The sequence below is a fragment of the Protomyctophum parallelum genome, assembly GCF_964188405.1.
Source record: "Protomyctophum parallelum genome assembly, chromosome: 3".
NCBI classification, from domain to species: domain Eukaryota; kingdom Metazoa; phylum Chordata; class Actinopteri; order Myctophiformes; family Myctophidae; genus Protomyctophum; species Protomyctophum parallelum.
Window position 1 is genome coordinate 50,411,003 of NC_139698.1, and position 13,310 is coordinate 50,424,312.

A 13,310-nucleotide genomic window follows, 5' to 3' on the forward strand; every position below is an offset into this window, starting at 1 on the left:
TCCCTTTATATACCAATACCAAACCATTTTACATGTCATACAAAAGATAATCAGATGCTGTAAGGTATTAAGTGACTTGAAAATGTTCAAGTCAAGAGGGCTCAAGTCAAGTCAAGTCTCAAGTCCTTGGCGTTCAAGTCAAGTCAAGTCTCAAGTCTTTGGCATTCAAGTCCCAAGCAAGTCCAAGTCTATTTTTGATTTGATCAAGCAAGTCTAAAGTCATCAAAATCGGGACTCGAGTCCAAGTCGAGTCTCGAGTCTCGAGTCCAAGTCCCCACCTCTGCTATTTGGCCTCGCAATTCCGTCCTTTATGGATATGGTTGCACCCTGAGATTGGTGAGGTTAGGTGGCTACATATAGAACAACTAGACCTGGGCCTAACTCCCCTGAAAATCATACCTTTTTTGGGTACGAAGAAGAACCTCTCTTTACTTACTAAAAATCCTATTATCTTGAGCGCTTTTGAAGCATGGCAGGAATCTCATAAATTATTGGGGATAGATACATCTCTAATGAGAAAGACCCCATTATGGGAAAACCCTAATATTCCTTACCCCATAGCTGATGGTGTATTGCAGAGATGGGTTAATAATGGAATCAGGACTGTGGGTGATTTATACAGCAATAATGTAGTATCAAACTTTCAACAATTATCAGCCAAGTTTAAGTTACGTAACCATGACCTCTTTAAATATCTTCAAATTAGACATTGGATTCAAGCAAAATCTATAGATTTCCCGAATATCCCGGAAAAATCCCCCCTGGAGGATCACATGTTTTGTACCCTTATCACCTCAACTAAAGGATTAACTTCCTCCATATATGGTATTCTAAACAATAATTTACCAATTTACAATACATTGAACATTAAACATAAATGGGAGACAGACTTGGGATGCACCTATGATGATGTGGATTGGGAGATAATTTTAGAGAGAGCTCAGAGGGTTCTGGTTTCCACCAAACATAGACAGATGCAATTTAACATTTTTCACAGAACTTACTTTACTCCGCTTAGGTTACACAAGATTGATAGAAGCATTTCCCCTATGTGCCAAAGATGTAAGATAACAGAAGGCTGCCTATTACATATGTTATGGAACTGCCCACTTTTAATTGATTATTGGAAGTTCATCTTGTCTACGGTCTCTGATATCATAGAGGTTGAAATACCACATGATCCAAGAATTTGGTTACTGGGTGACGTTACATTGATCAACACAAATATCAACAAAGCATATTTTGTGTTACTCGCCAGTACAGCTGCGAAGAAAATCATTTTGGTTAATTGGAAATCTGAAAAATCACCTTCACAGAGACACTGGCTGAATGAGCTTTCATCATACTGTACCCCTGAAAAGATACTGTACAATGTAAGAAGAAGGCCTGCCACTTTTGAAAAGATATGGGGCAGGTTCTTTGAGGTTCTACCTTCAATATCTCCTCTGGGTTGATTTAGTTTGAGTTTTCTTTTATTTATATTGTTATTTTCATTTTTCATTTTCATTTTGTTTTTACTGTTTTTTGTCTTTTCTTTTTGAGTTTGTCTTGTCTTGTTTAAAAAAAAAAAAAAAAAAAATCATGATTCTGTAACTTGTTGTTAATATCTGCATTTTCAATAAATAAATCTTTAAAAAAAAAATATATATATCTTTAAAAAATGTAGGACTCTTGACTGAGCCCTCAAGAGAGGATTGCAGCTCAGAATTCTCTCCTCTGCTCCACCAACCTAAGTAGTTGTCTGTAGTAGTAGTTGTCTGAGACAACACAGGTTAAAAGGTTACTGGGAGCGAACACACTTCTCCCTTCAGAACCAGCCCTAGCCCAGGGACAAACCTTTCTGCTACATTGTTGCCGCTGTAAAAACTACCATAACATAACAACAACTTTGTGGGTGAACTTGGAGATCTGATATAGTTGTGCGCGACACCAGCGCACAACCAAGTATAAATTAAGCAGTAGTCCAATGTCAACAGAGGAGAAAGAATCCTTTCGCCCCATGGCGGCTTCAAAGGGCAAAACGAAACGGTTCTTGCTGGCCTTTCAGCTGACTGGACATGGATTCTCTCTCAATAAGTGAGCTCTCTTCTTAATCCCAAAGTCCTGGTGTTGACCTAGGGGTGCAGAAGTTTGCAGAGTTGCAGAGGGAGATGCATAGTAGAGAGTATTAAAGCAGGCACCCAACGAAGGATGGCCCACAGAAGAGGAAAGGCTGCAGAGAGAGAGAGAGCTTGAATAATCAGTTTAATAACATTATCCGGGCTGTGCTCCGTGGCGCATGCACCCGTTAATGGAGTGTCATTGTTAAAGCGCCGCCTTGGCCGTTATTAACGGCAGCCCACGGTCAGCCTCACACCAATAATAAAAACCACATAAACCCCAACCATAACTTCAACAGACAAGCGTAATGAAATTTGCAGGCATTATGAGCATGGTTATGGTAATAAGCGATGGTACCATGGCACGGCGTTAGGGGTTACAAGGCAACAGAGGAGAGAATTATTAAAACGATGAAGCTGTTCGCCCCCCCCCCGTGAGGATTTTGTGTGGTGGCACTGGCAGAGTGGCAAAAAGGATGGCAGGGCCAAAAAGTTTCAAGGTTATAAGAGAAGGTCTAGACTAGAGTCTATGCTTATTCTCTGAATGTGTGTGTGTGTGTGTGTGTGTGTGTGTGTGTGTGTGTGTGTGTGTGTGCGTGTGTGCGTGTGTGCGTGCGTGTGTGCGTGCGTGCGTGCATGCATATATTATGTTTGTTGTGCACATGCAACCCAGTTGGGTTCAGTGGCAGAATAAATGAGTAACTACAAAAAGGAGAAATGATATCATATCATATCTTATCATATAATAAGGTTCAAGTGACCGACACGCTTTGAGAATAAACTAATTAAATATCGGGAGTTCATTTTTCAGTGCGCATGATGCAGTAAGCCTATATTTCTGTATTATTTATTTTATATGCCGTGCACGCATACACCTCCGCTCATTACTTTTTGATTTGTGCACTTGCTCACATCCCTGTTGCTTGAACTGCACGTTATTGTTTTGTTTTTGTGTTCACAGACCGATGGAAGGGGCAACAATACGGGCATCTATCTCCAGTGCAAAGCTCCAGAGAGATGCCAGCTTTGTTGTATAGTGGATGAGAGCCAGAGATATAAACAAGCTGGAGAAAAAGTAAGATGTCCAAGAGTTGTGTTTCACTGGATTATTGATCACCCCTATACACTGCTTGTGTTTCATTCAATACAATGTCACAAATATATAGTGTAACAAAGGAGTGTGTTTAAATGGTAAATGGTGCATTTATATAGCGCCTTTATCCAAGGCGCTTTACATAGATTGTGCATTACATTCACCCATTCATACACCGATTGCGGCGGAAGCCATGCAAGGTACCAACCAGCAGATCGGGAGCAATTGGGGGTTCAGTGTCTTGCCCAAGGACACTTCGACATGTAGACGGGAGGAGCCGGGATTCGAACCGCCGACCCATGGATCATTGGACGACCTGCTCTACCTCTTGAGCCACAGTCGCCCCATGTTTAAGCAGTGTATACATACTAGACAATACACTATTAGTATTTTGTTAGGTGTTTCAGTGCAGTTGCTTCTGGTCTTGATGTAGTGTTTGAGTGGTTTGGAGAGCATCTATGTGTTGTTGTAAGTGTATATTGTTCTGTGTCGACATGTTTAATGCATCGTTTTGTCTATGTACTGTATTCATTGTGTTGTGCCCGAGGACCCCCTCTAAAACGAGACGATACATCTCAAGGGGCTATATCCTCTAAAGGAAATGAAATGTCAATATAGCTGATCTACGGGCTAGTTGATATGGTATTTTCACAGAATGTTCGCCTATTATGCATGCCCCGGAAAAAAGGATGCTATAAGGTTCGTATGGTTCATGTGCAGTATTTCATGCTATAACATGATGTAATAGCCACACTGTGCCCTGCATTGAGTTCCCTATTTTTGCTTTCCCGTGCAAGCAAAAAGATGCAGGGAACCCAAGGAGAGAAACTCAGGGTGGAGGCATATACTCTCATCTTCTTAGGGCTCCCAACATAATTTTATGTACAAGAGCTGCTATGAGTGTGGGCTTCAGGAATGATGATATACGGTACGGTACTAGTATGTAGTAGGGGTTAAGCTTGTGAAGGATTTGATAACGTGCGCTGGGACTCCAGAACGAATGGCTGGAAAATTGGTCTGGTGATTTGTCCCACTCATGTGGGAATGTGCATGATGTGGTCAAACTTGGAGAGCCAGTAAAATAAATATATGCCCCTGAGGTAAATCTGAATGGACGAGACTTGGCTATGGAGTACGCTGTGTGCATTCCAATTAAGCTAGTGGTGGAATGTTACATTGAGAGAATGAAAGGGCAAATGGAAGGTGGAATGGAAAAGGCCTTGAAACTATTCCATCCATCCGGGGAGGTAATGTGTAGGAGGAAAGTGTGTGAGGATCGAAGCTGTCAAGGATGGAGTCATCATCTTGGGAAGCTGCCTGCAGATGGGGATATATACAGTATGAGTGGTGTTAAAGCTATGGATTTCTGGAATGAGGATCTGAACAAAGAGTCAGTGAGATGTCAAGGAGTGAAGGTGCAACAAAACATGATCTGTAAATAAATTACATGATAGCCAGAGAGCTTGACCATCCTTTATGAATGATGTAAACTGGAGATATATGGGAGTTGACCTGAGATCTTTATTGACAAATTAATGCTATTTTGTTTGGCATATTATGCAAAAAGAAGTGGTGAAAAGTTTGAAGTTTATTTCTACTGCAGTCCTTTAGCGTGAATGTGTGTGTATAAACTGAGAGAGTCAATAAAATACAATAAAATCAAATACATTTAACCCATTCTGACCGGGCACCCATTTTGGTGTTGGCATCATGTTATGCTTTAGCTATTTAAAAATAGCAGATCTACAAGCTCATATCGCGCCACCGAGTGGCGCGATACGAGCTTGTAGGTCTGCTATTTTTGAACGACTGACATTTTTAGAATCTGATCTCAGGTCAGAATGGGTTAATCAGACCAGTGTGTGTCCAGTGGAAACCTCGTATGAATCTGATCTCAGGTCAGAATGGGTTGAATAGAATCAAATTAGCCAATAATATGGTAGAAATATGGAAATGCTGCAACTAAATTATGGTTGTAATTAGATCCAGCTGCTATTTAGTCAGCTCTCTCTCTCTCTCTCTCTCACACACACACACACACACACACACACACACACACACACACACACACACACACACACACACACACACACTTACACACACACACACACACACACACACACACACACACACACACACACACATCCAGCTCAGGGCTCATTAGGCCACTCATTAGGCCATTAGGCCACGCTCTGTTCTATTTTAATGGCAAATAAAAGAAAGGATGTAGCTCCATTCTGCAGAGTTCATCCAGGGATGTAGCTCCATTCTGCTAGAGTTCACCCAGGGTTCTGTGGTTCTGTAGTGAAGGGCCAGCCCAACTTCTATTCCAGGCACGTGGGATAGAAAAGGATTTATCTTGTGGAAATGAAATGACATGGATCGCAAAAATGGATGTCACTATAGCAGTGACAGCTCAGCCCCCGTCTGGGGCACCTGAGTGCAGCGAGGATGTCGGAGATGAACAGTGAGATCCGTTGTGTTTTCTCAACGGGCACGGAAGCATGAAAGGTATAACTGAATTCAAAGTAACGCCTAAAAACTCCAGTGGAAGATCCTTAGTTCTTTTTCTCGGGTGACTGCATGGGGAAGCTGGCCGAGTTCTGAGAATACAGATTTCATAGTTTAGGCCTGTTGTTGTTATCGTGGGTTGGTTAACCCATACTGACCATACTTAACCCATTCTGACCTGAGATCAGATTCATAACGAGGTTTCCGCTGGACACACACTGGTCTGATCAACCCATTCTGACCGGAGATCAGATTCTAAAAATGTCAGTCGTTCTTCGATTTTTCAAAAAATAGCAGACCTACAAGCTCGTATCGCGCCACTCGGTGGCGCGATATGAGCTTGTAGATCTGCTATTTTTAAATAGCTAAAGCATAACATGATGCTGACACCAAAATGGGTGCCCGGTCAGAATTGGTTAAAACACATCACACACGTTATTAAATTTGCTATCCTATATTGAAGTTGCCTAATGTGGTGGGCAGCTCTCAACCCATGCTTATCGACTATTTTAGTCTTTAGGGTAGGACCTACTTTCTTTTCATGTTTTCTATCCCCCAAAAAGTTGATAAAAAAGTTTCCTTATTATTATTTCCTATATTATTATTATTATGTTTTTTTTTTTAATGGTGACTTTGGGTATTTAGACAATCGTTATATAAATCTGAGCTATTATTATTATTATTATTATTATTACTGTTAAATTGTTACAACTCAGTCAAATAATATAAGCCATTCTGAGCTGTTTCAAATATATGGTTTTATTATGAAGAATGAATTCTGCAAATATGCTAAACATACCACTCTGCTGTTTATTTGTTGATATGGAAGAAAGGCAATACAGCAGAGGACAGAAAATTCTATCCGCAAATCCACAAGTCCACAAGTCCAGTTAATCAAACAGAAGAGAATATAAGACCTTCATTGCTTTCAGTGGTAACAGCAAACAAACGTGACAAAACATCTCATATGCACCTGGAGGTGCTTGTGCAACATACACAATGTCACAATGATAAACCTCAGTAACTATAGCCCGCATAATATTCCTATAAACTATCTGCAAATAAGCCAGCTCATAACACGGGGCCAATCATTTACCTCGCGTCAAAAATAATTTCCCATTTCTAAGCCCCAAGGTTGCAAAAGTGCTGCTCAAGAGTTTTGCGTCTCAAGGTTATGAAGGAAATGTGTGTGTGTATTATTTTCCATCTCATACAGTTCACAGAGCCCCCCCCCCCCACCCTTTTCAACCCCATTTCCATAAGATCTCTATTATGTAAGTTGCAGAATCAATCAATAGAGAGAAAATTGCCCACCTTTTATCCAAGGCACTTATTATTACAGTCTCCATCCGTATAGAGGAAGGTGGGTCTCTTTCCATAAAACAATCATTTGTCCCTTTTACTTTTAACGCCCAGTTGTTACTATTTCGATTTACTCCCCCCCCCCCCCCGCAGTAGTCTAAATAACCCCCTAACTCCATTCCTCCCTCGTTTCAAGCACTCCCTCCGTATACCTTGCCCTCCACAGTGCAACCATCCGCAACTCTATGCCATCATCTCCCTCATTAGTGCCCCCGCCCCTCTGTCCCCGGCCTTCATTCCCTGTCCACCCAGCCGTATTCCCATTTCCAACACCTCTTGCTAAACTCCCCCCCCCCCCACACACACACACACACACACACACACACATTCTTCTGGTCCATCTCTCTCGCAATTCATCCTGCTCTCCAAAGTGCTCTCTCAGACAAGAGGTTGGTTGTCTTCACAGGTGGAGGGCAGTGACTCTGCACTGCCTCTGTAGATGGGCTTCTTCTGGGAGTGGTCATCACTGCAGGGAGGGCCGGGGCAGCGAGATAGAAAAGGGGGGAGAGAGAGAGAGAGACAGAGAGAGATTGTGGGGGTGGAGTGGTGAGAGTCGAGGGAGAGCGGTGGGGAAATGGGACAGAGAGAGAGAGAGAGAGAGAGAGAGAGAGAGGCATGATAATCATTAAATCGACCCGCCTCTGCACAGCACAGCAGGTGCCGGGGAAGTATATATATGTGTGCAAATTATAGACTAGAACCCAGCGATGGACTCAAACAGCCGGCCCGCGACAGACGAGACATGTACACAGAGTCACAGACACATTAATGTCATGCAGCTTTTCCATACTAAATTGGATTGAACATCGCCACAAACATGCACACACACACCACATACGAGGCGGACGCCTACAGAGACGCTGGCATTTGGAGGACGTGTGTTCTAGGAGGCCATGCGCAGGAGAGGTTAACAAGCACATCCGCATGAGGTCACGGTACTGCACTGACGCATTGCCTTGCATACAGCTTTTAATGGACACTTTGGCTAATGTCAGTTGTCATGCATTGCAAGAGCTTTTGGCCAGGTGCGAAGCAGCCTGGCTTACATTCTGCACACACCACTACTGACGACCTAGTGATGATTGGCCGCCTCCTAGTGACCTTAAGCGACCTAGTCATAATTGGCTGCCTCCTAAGCCAATGGGAGTCTGAACGGCATAAAAACCCATACTCTGAACACCGCAACGCGGAGCGAGTGGCAACAGCAGCTAATGTTATGAGCTAACTGGAGCTACAGGAACGCCATGAGAAAACACAGTGAATGAACCAACAAAAGAACGTTGGAAACAAACAAAACGGGTGCTGCAAGAGCTTGTTGCACCTGGCAGTTATTTTCTTGTTTTATTTAATTAATTATATATATATTTTTAAAGGGCAAATAACATGCATTTTAAAACTGCTTTTAATATTTAATAATCATATTGTCTATGTCCCTCAAAGTTATTTCTAATGGTTTGAGCCTCAATCACCACTCTGATATAACCAGGCCTTGTCATTTATTTCTGGACTTTGAAAGCAGTTTTAGCTGCAGTACCACAATGTCCTGAGGTGGAGAGGGTGCTGATATGCAGATTATTTAATATTTGAGTCATTATAATACTGATGCTAGATAAAACCAGGCTTGTTTCCATTCCATGCCAGCTTGGAAAATCAACAATGGTGGACATTGTAAACAAGTGGAAATGCAAATTTGGAACTGAAGACTGAAGAAGAGGAGGAATTATACAAAGTAGGGTGACATTGATGACATCACGATGAGGCCAAAATCAGTCGAGCTGTTCCTGAGAGCAATTTCCATTAAATCACCCATATGACATGAAAGCCTGATTGTTCAAAATTGGTTATTTGTGGGGATAGAAAACACACATGGGAGCCCCAGAAACACAAAATAAATTGAAAAAGTTGAATTTTATGTTATAGGTCCTTTAAGTGTACTGAATTAGAGGCACTGCATTAAACTGGAGTTATTTAACAGGGCTTTTTCTGCAGACGAGGAGAGTGGTGTGAGAACCCGAGGGCGGGTGCACGGGTCACAGAAAAGATCAAATACGAGGGTCAAGTCCACTGAGGAAGATGCTAATGTTCTACGTGGATTATAGCTCTTAAAACACCTTAACTATGCAAACAACCCTATAGAGTCCCTGAAATAGCGGATCCCCAAGCTCACAGCGCGTCACAGAAGCGACACATTGTGAGCTTTTAGATCTGCTATTTTCAGCAAAGAGATAGAGGAGCGGAGCCGGTATATAGAGCCAGATGGGCCAAGGTCAACTAAGTATATAAGTGGTTATAAGTGGATAAAGGACACACACTCACACAGGCATGTGTGGGTGGTCTGCACTTATATAAGAGACCTAATGTACAGTACACTGAAGGAGCTCCCCCACACAGTGAAGTATAAGCCCATAGAAAGGTAATGCCATTCACTGTCCTCCCCCTCCCCCCCCTTACTGCCTCCCCCCCCTTCTTTCTACTCTGTACATATATAGCGTATATGATACTCATACAGCATGCAAGACGCTTATGAAATGCTATAGTACAAATAAATACTATGAAGTGCATTACACCAGCAGACGGACATTTGACAGATACGTGCACACATGGACGCACGCACAACTTCACAGGCACACAAGCACATGCGCGGGATATTGGCCTTGGTGTGTCCGAGATGCCTGAATGAAATATTAAACCAATAACCATACAAAATACTGTATGGACAATGAGGGCAGGATGAATGATGAAGGCTGGGAGAGGAGCACTATAAACAATGACTCGCACATGTCACATGTGCATGCACGCGCACGCACACGCACACGCACACACACACACACACACACACACACACACACACACACACACACACACACACACACACACACACATACACACACACACACACACACACACACACACACGCACACACACACACACACACACACACACGCACGTAGTACACGTCACATGGTAATGTGCACATGCTAAAATATGTACCAGCCCACATTTCTGTGTGCACAGTAAAATCCTCAGCGTTAATTTAAGTCCGACATCGTAAAGCCTGACCACCAACTCTAGGAGCGAGGGATTTTACTGTGAGCAAACACGGGTTACCCACCGGGAGAAGATAAACATGTTTGCGAAAGAGATCATTACTAAAGATTAAACAAACACACACACACACGCACACGCACACACACACACACACACACACACACACACACACACACGCACACACACGCACACACACACGCACACACACACACAGTCACACACACAATGAACAATGGCCTGGAGCGATGTGTTCTTACATGGGCCCCTTGCTGATGTAGGCGAGCTTGGCCCTGCGGCACAGGAAAGTGCTCATGGTGATGATGAGCAGCAGAAGGGCCAGGACGGTCCCCGAGGCCATCAGGAAGAGGTACCCGTCACTGCTCTGCCACCAGCTGGCAGTCTCTGAGGAGGGACAGAGGAGAGGACAGAATACATCAGTCTCTGAGGAGGGACAGAGGAGAGGACGGAATACATCAGTCTCTGAGGAGGGACAGAGGAGAGGACGGAATACATCAGTCTATGAGGAGGGACAGAGGAGAGGACGGAATACATCAGTCTCTGAGGAGGGACAGAGGAGAGGACGGAATACATCAGTCTCTGAGGAGGGACAGAGGAGAGGACGGAATACATCAGTCTCTGAGGAGGGACAGAGGAGAGGACAGAATACATCAGTCTCTGAGGAGGGACAGAGGAGAGGACGGAATACATCAGTCTCTGAGGAGGGACAGAGGAGAGGACGGAATACATCAGTCTCTGAGGAGGGACAGAGGAGAGGACAGAATACATCAGTCTCTGAGGAGGGACAGAGGAGAGGACGGGATACATCAGTCTCTGAGGAGGGACAGAGGAGAGGACGGAATACATCAGTCTCTATTCATATCTTTGCTTCTGGGCGGTCCATGAAACATATTTTCAGATTGTGGTCGGCGGCCAATTACATATAATTTTTGGAGTCCTTGACATGAAATTGTTTGAGAACCACTGATATAGAAAGAAAGGTTTTTCAGAAAACTGTCGTGATTTAGAAGATTTTTTTTTAGAATCTGGTCTCAGTCCTAAACGGGTTAAGTAAGAGTATCAAATACTGCACTGAAGAAAATACCCTGTTACAAGTAAGTAAGTTTGGAATTCAAAATGTACTTGAGTAAAAGTAGGCTAAAAAAATTAATTGGCATCAAAAGGTACTTAAATGACCAACGGTAAAAATACGCATTATGCAGAATGTCCCATTTCAAGTTTTCAAATGTATAAATCTTTTGAAAATTGTGGGCTTGAAGATTGTCTATTCTCAAATGGCTGAAATGTGTATAGGGCTGAAGTGGTTAATGTATATGTTTCAAAGGAACTAGTTAGCCTACTAAAGTTTTCAAAAATAGTGGAGTAGAAGTACAATATTTGGATCTGAGATGTAGTGGAGTAGAAGTAAAAGTATTGGAAATTGGGTAGTAGAAATACCTCAAAATTGTACAGCACTTAAGTAAATGTTCTTAGTTATTTACACCACTGGAATACATCACCGCAGTCTGATGTCAGGCGCAATTGCGGCCCCCTCAGGCAACTATTCTGTTGTTATAGAGGAAGACAGACTGTGGTACACAGTGTTGTTGAATGGGAGATAATTACATACTTCATTTATAATTTGGCGTAGAAAAGCGGCTTGTGTAGAAAATAGCAGAGCTGCAGGCTCACAGCACGTCACATCGAGGCGCGTCGTGTCGTGAGTTGCATGCCTTTGAGTGTAAGGGTGTGGAAACTGAGCGCACTGCCATGTGTTGTGGAGGGTTTAATAGCAGAGAAAACCTATTACAGAAAAATAGAATTAATGCAGTTTACAATGTACAAGACAATAAGAAATAACAGGCAAGATGCGTATATGGAACCTGGCCTGCATGCTACAACTCAATTAGATAGATGTGGTATGGAGGACTTAAAAGTTAATAATAGACCTAGTGGACTTAAAGGGATATTTCACTTTTTTTTTTTTTAAGAAATGTTGCGTACTTTTAACTTGGACTCACGTTTTTGTGAACACTCCAGACAGTTTTTAAGTTGCTTGATTCAGTATTTAGATATTTTGTATTCATTTTGCCTGTCTGGGGTGTTCACAAAAGCCTGAGTAGACGATAAAATTACCTTGTTTTTTTAAGTGAAATATCCCTTTAAGGCTTGTCTGTAACCCATTCCACACAATACTGATTGCATTATATACTGTATGTACACTTAAAGTTACTTACTTATTTTTGACTGATTGAACCTTCAATGTTTCTTTTGTTTTTGAAGGTTCTCTTAACAGCTTTAAAGTAATGTCACGGCCATGGGTTCATGGTCCATAATTGAGCGTTTGATGTCTACACATGCTGGGAGCAATGTGTTTGTCTGTGTCATAGACTGTAAAGAAATATGGACAAAGCGTTCCCCGGGTCTAACATGGACGTAAAATGAAGCCTGTTATTCCTGCACTGTAAGTCGCCATCTTTCTAGATCCGTTTGGGCCCAGCTGGCCATTGGCTGGCCCAGACACGAGGCGGGACTTCCCCCCTTCTTCTCCGTTGGTTTTTATTTTGACTCGAGTGGGAGGGGAATCCCGATCATCCCGATCATAGACAAGCCCCTCAGAACATGCGCAACTTTATGGTAATTTTTTTAATAAATGGGACCATAATTTTCCAAAAAGAATATTATGACATTAGAAATGAGACTTTAAACTAGTGACTGGAAGCAGAAAGTATTCATGACCATGTTTATTAAGGTAATACAGTCTAGGTGAAGTTGGGCCCAAATACATGGACTTCTATGGGGCTATGGGTTTTTCTGGGTCCAATGACAGCGCCACAACAGGCCATTATATGAACTTTCAGGAGTTTCAGGCTTCACAAAATATCTGTCTGACTGCCCCCCTGGTCTGTGTACACCCTGCTGGAAGTTGGACAAATGTTATTTAAAGTGGTTTAGTGGTGATGTCTACCTCCGGCATGAAGCAGAGGCACCGTAAGGACACTGCCCTAGTGCTCGCTGTCACTTCCAATGATGAGAAACTGTTATTTCTACTATCTTAAAAAGTTAATACCCGTTTAATTAGTACATGGGCTTCCACGTGCCAAGATACAGCTTCAGCATAGAGAGCACTGACCGGTGAGTCAATTGCAGCATTAATAAGATAACTGGTACCAATAAATAACGTGCATCGATCATAATTG

The 13,310-nt window shown here is 42.6% G+C and overlaps 1 protein-coding gene across 1 annotated transcript in view; it reads right to left on the reverse strand.

The window, feature by feature from the left end:
- Window positions 1-7,368: 7,368 nt before the first annotated feature.
- Window positions 7,369-13,310, reverse strand: part of LOC310855304 (uncharacterized protein) — a 33,231-nt gene continuing 27,289 nt past the window's right edge. Inside the window, exons 6-7 of the mRNA XM_083760254.1 lie at window positions 10,371-10,515; window positions 7,369-7,531 (exon numbers count right to left, since the gene is read on the reverse strand). Of these exons, the coding sequence (XP_083616380.1) occupies window positions 7,444-7,531; window positions 10,371-10,515 (233 nt within the window). The 3' untranslated portion in view covers window positions 7,369-7,443. The remainder of the gene's footprint in view (window positions 7,532-10,370; window positions 10,516-13,310) is intronic.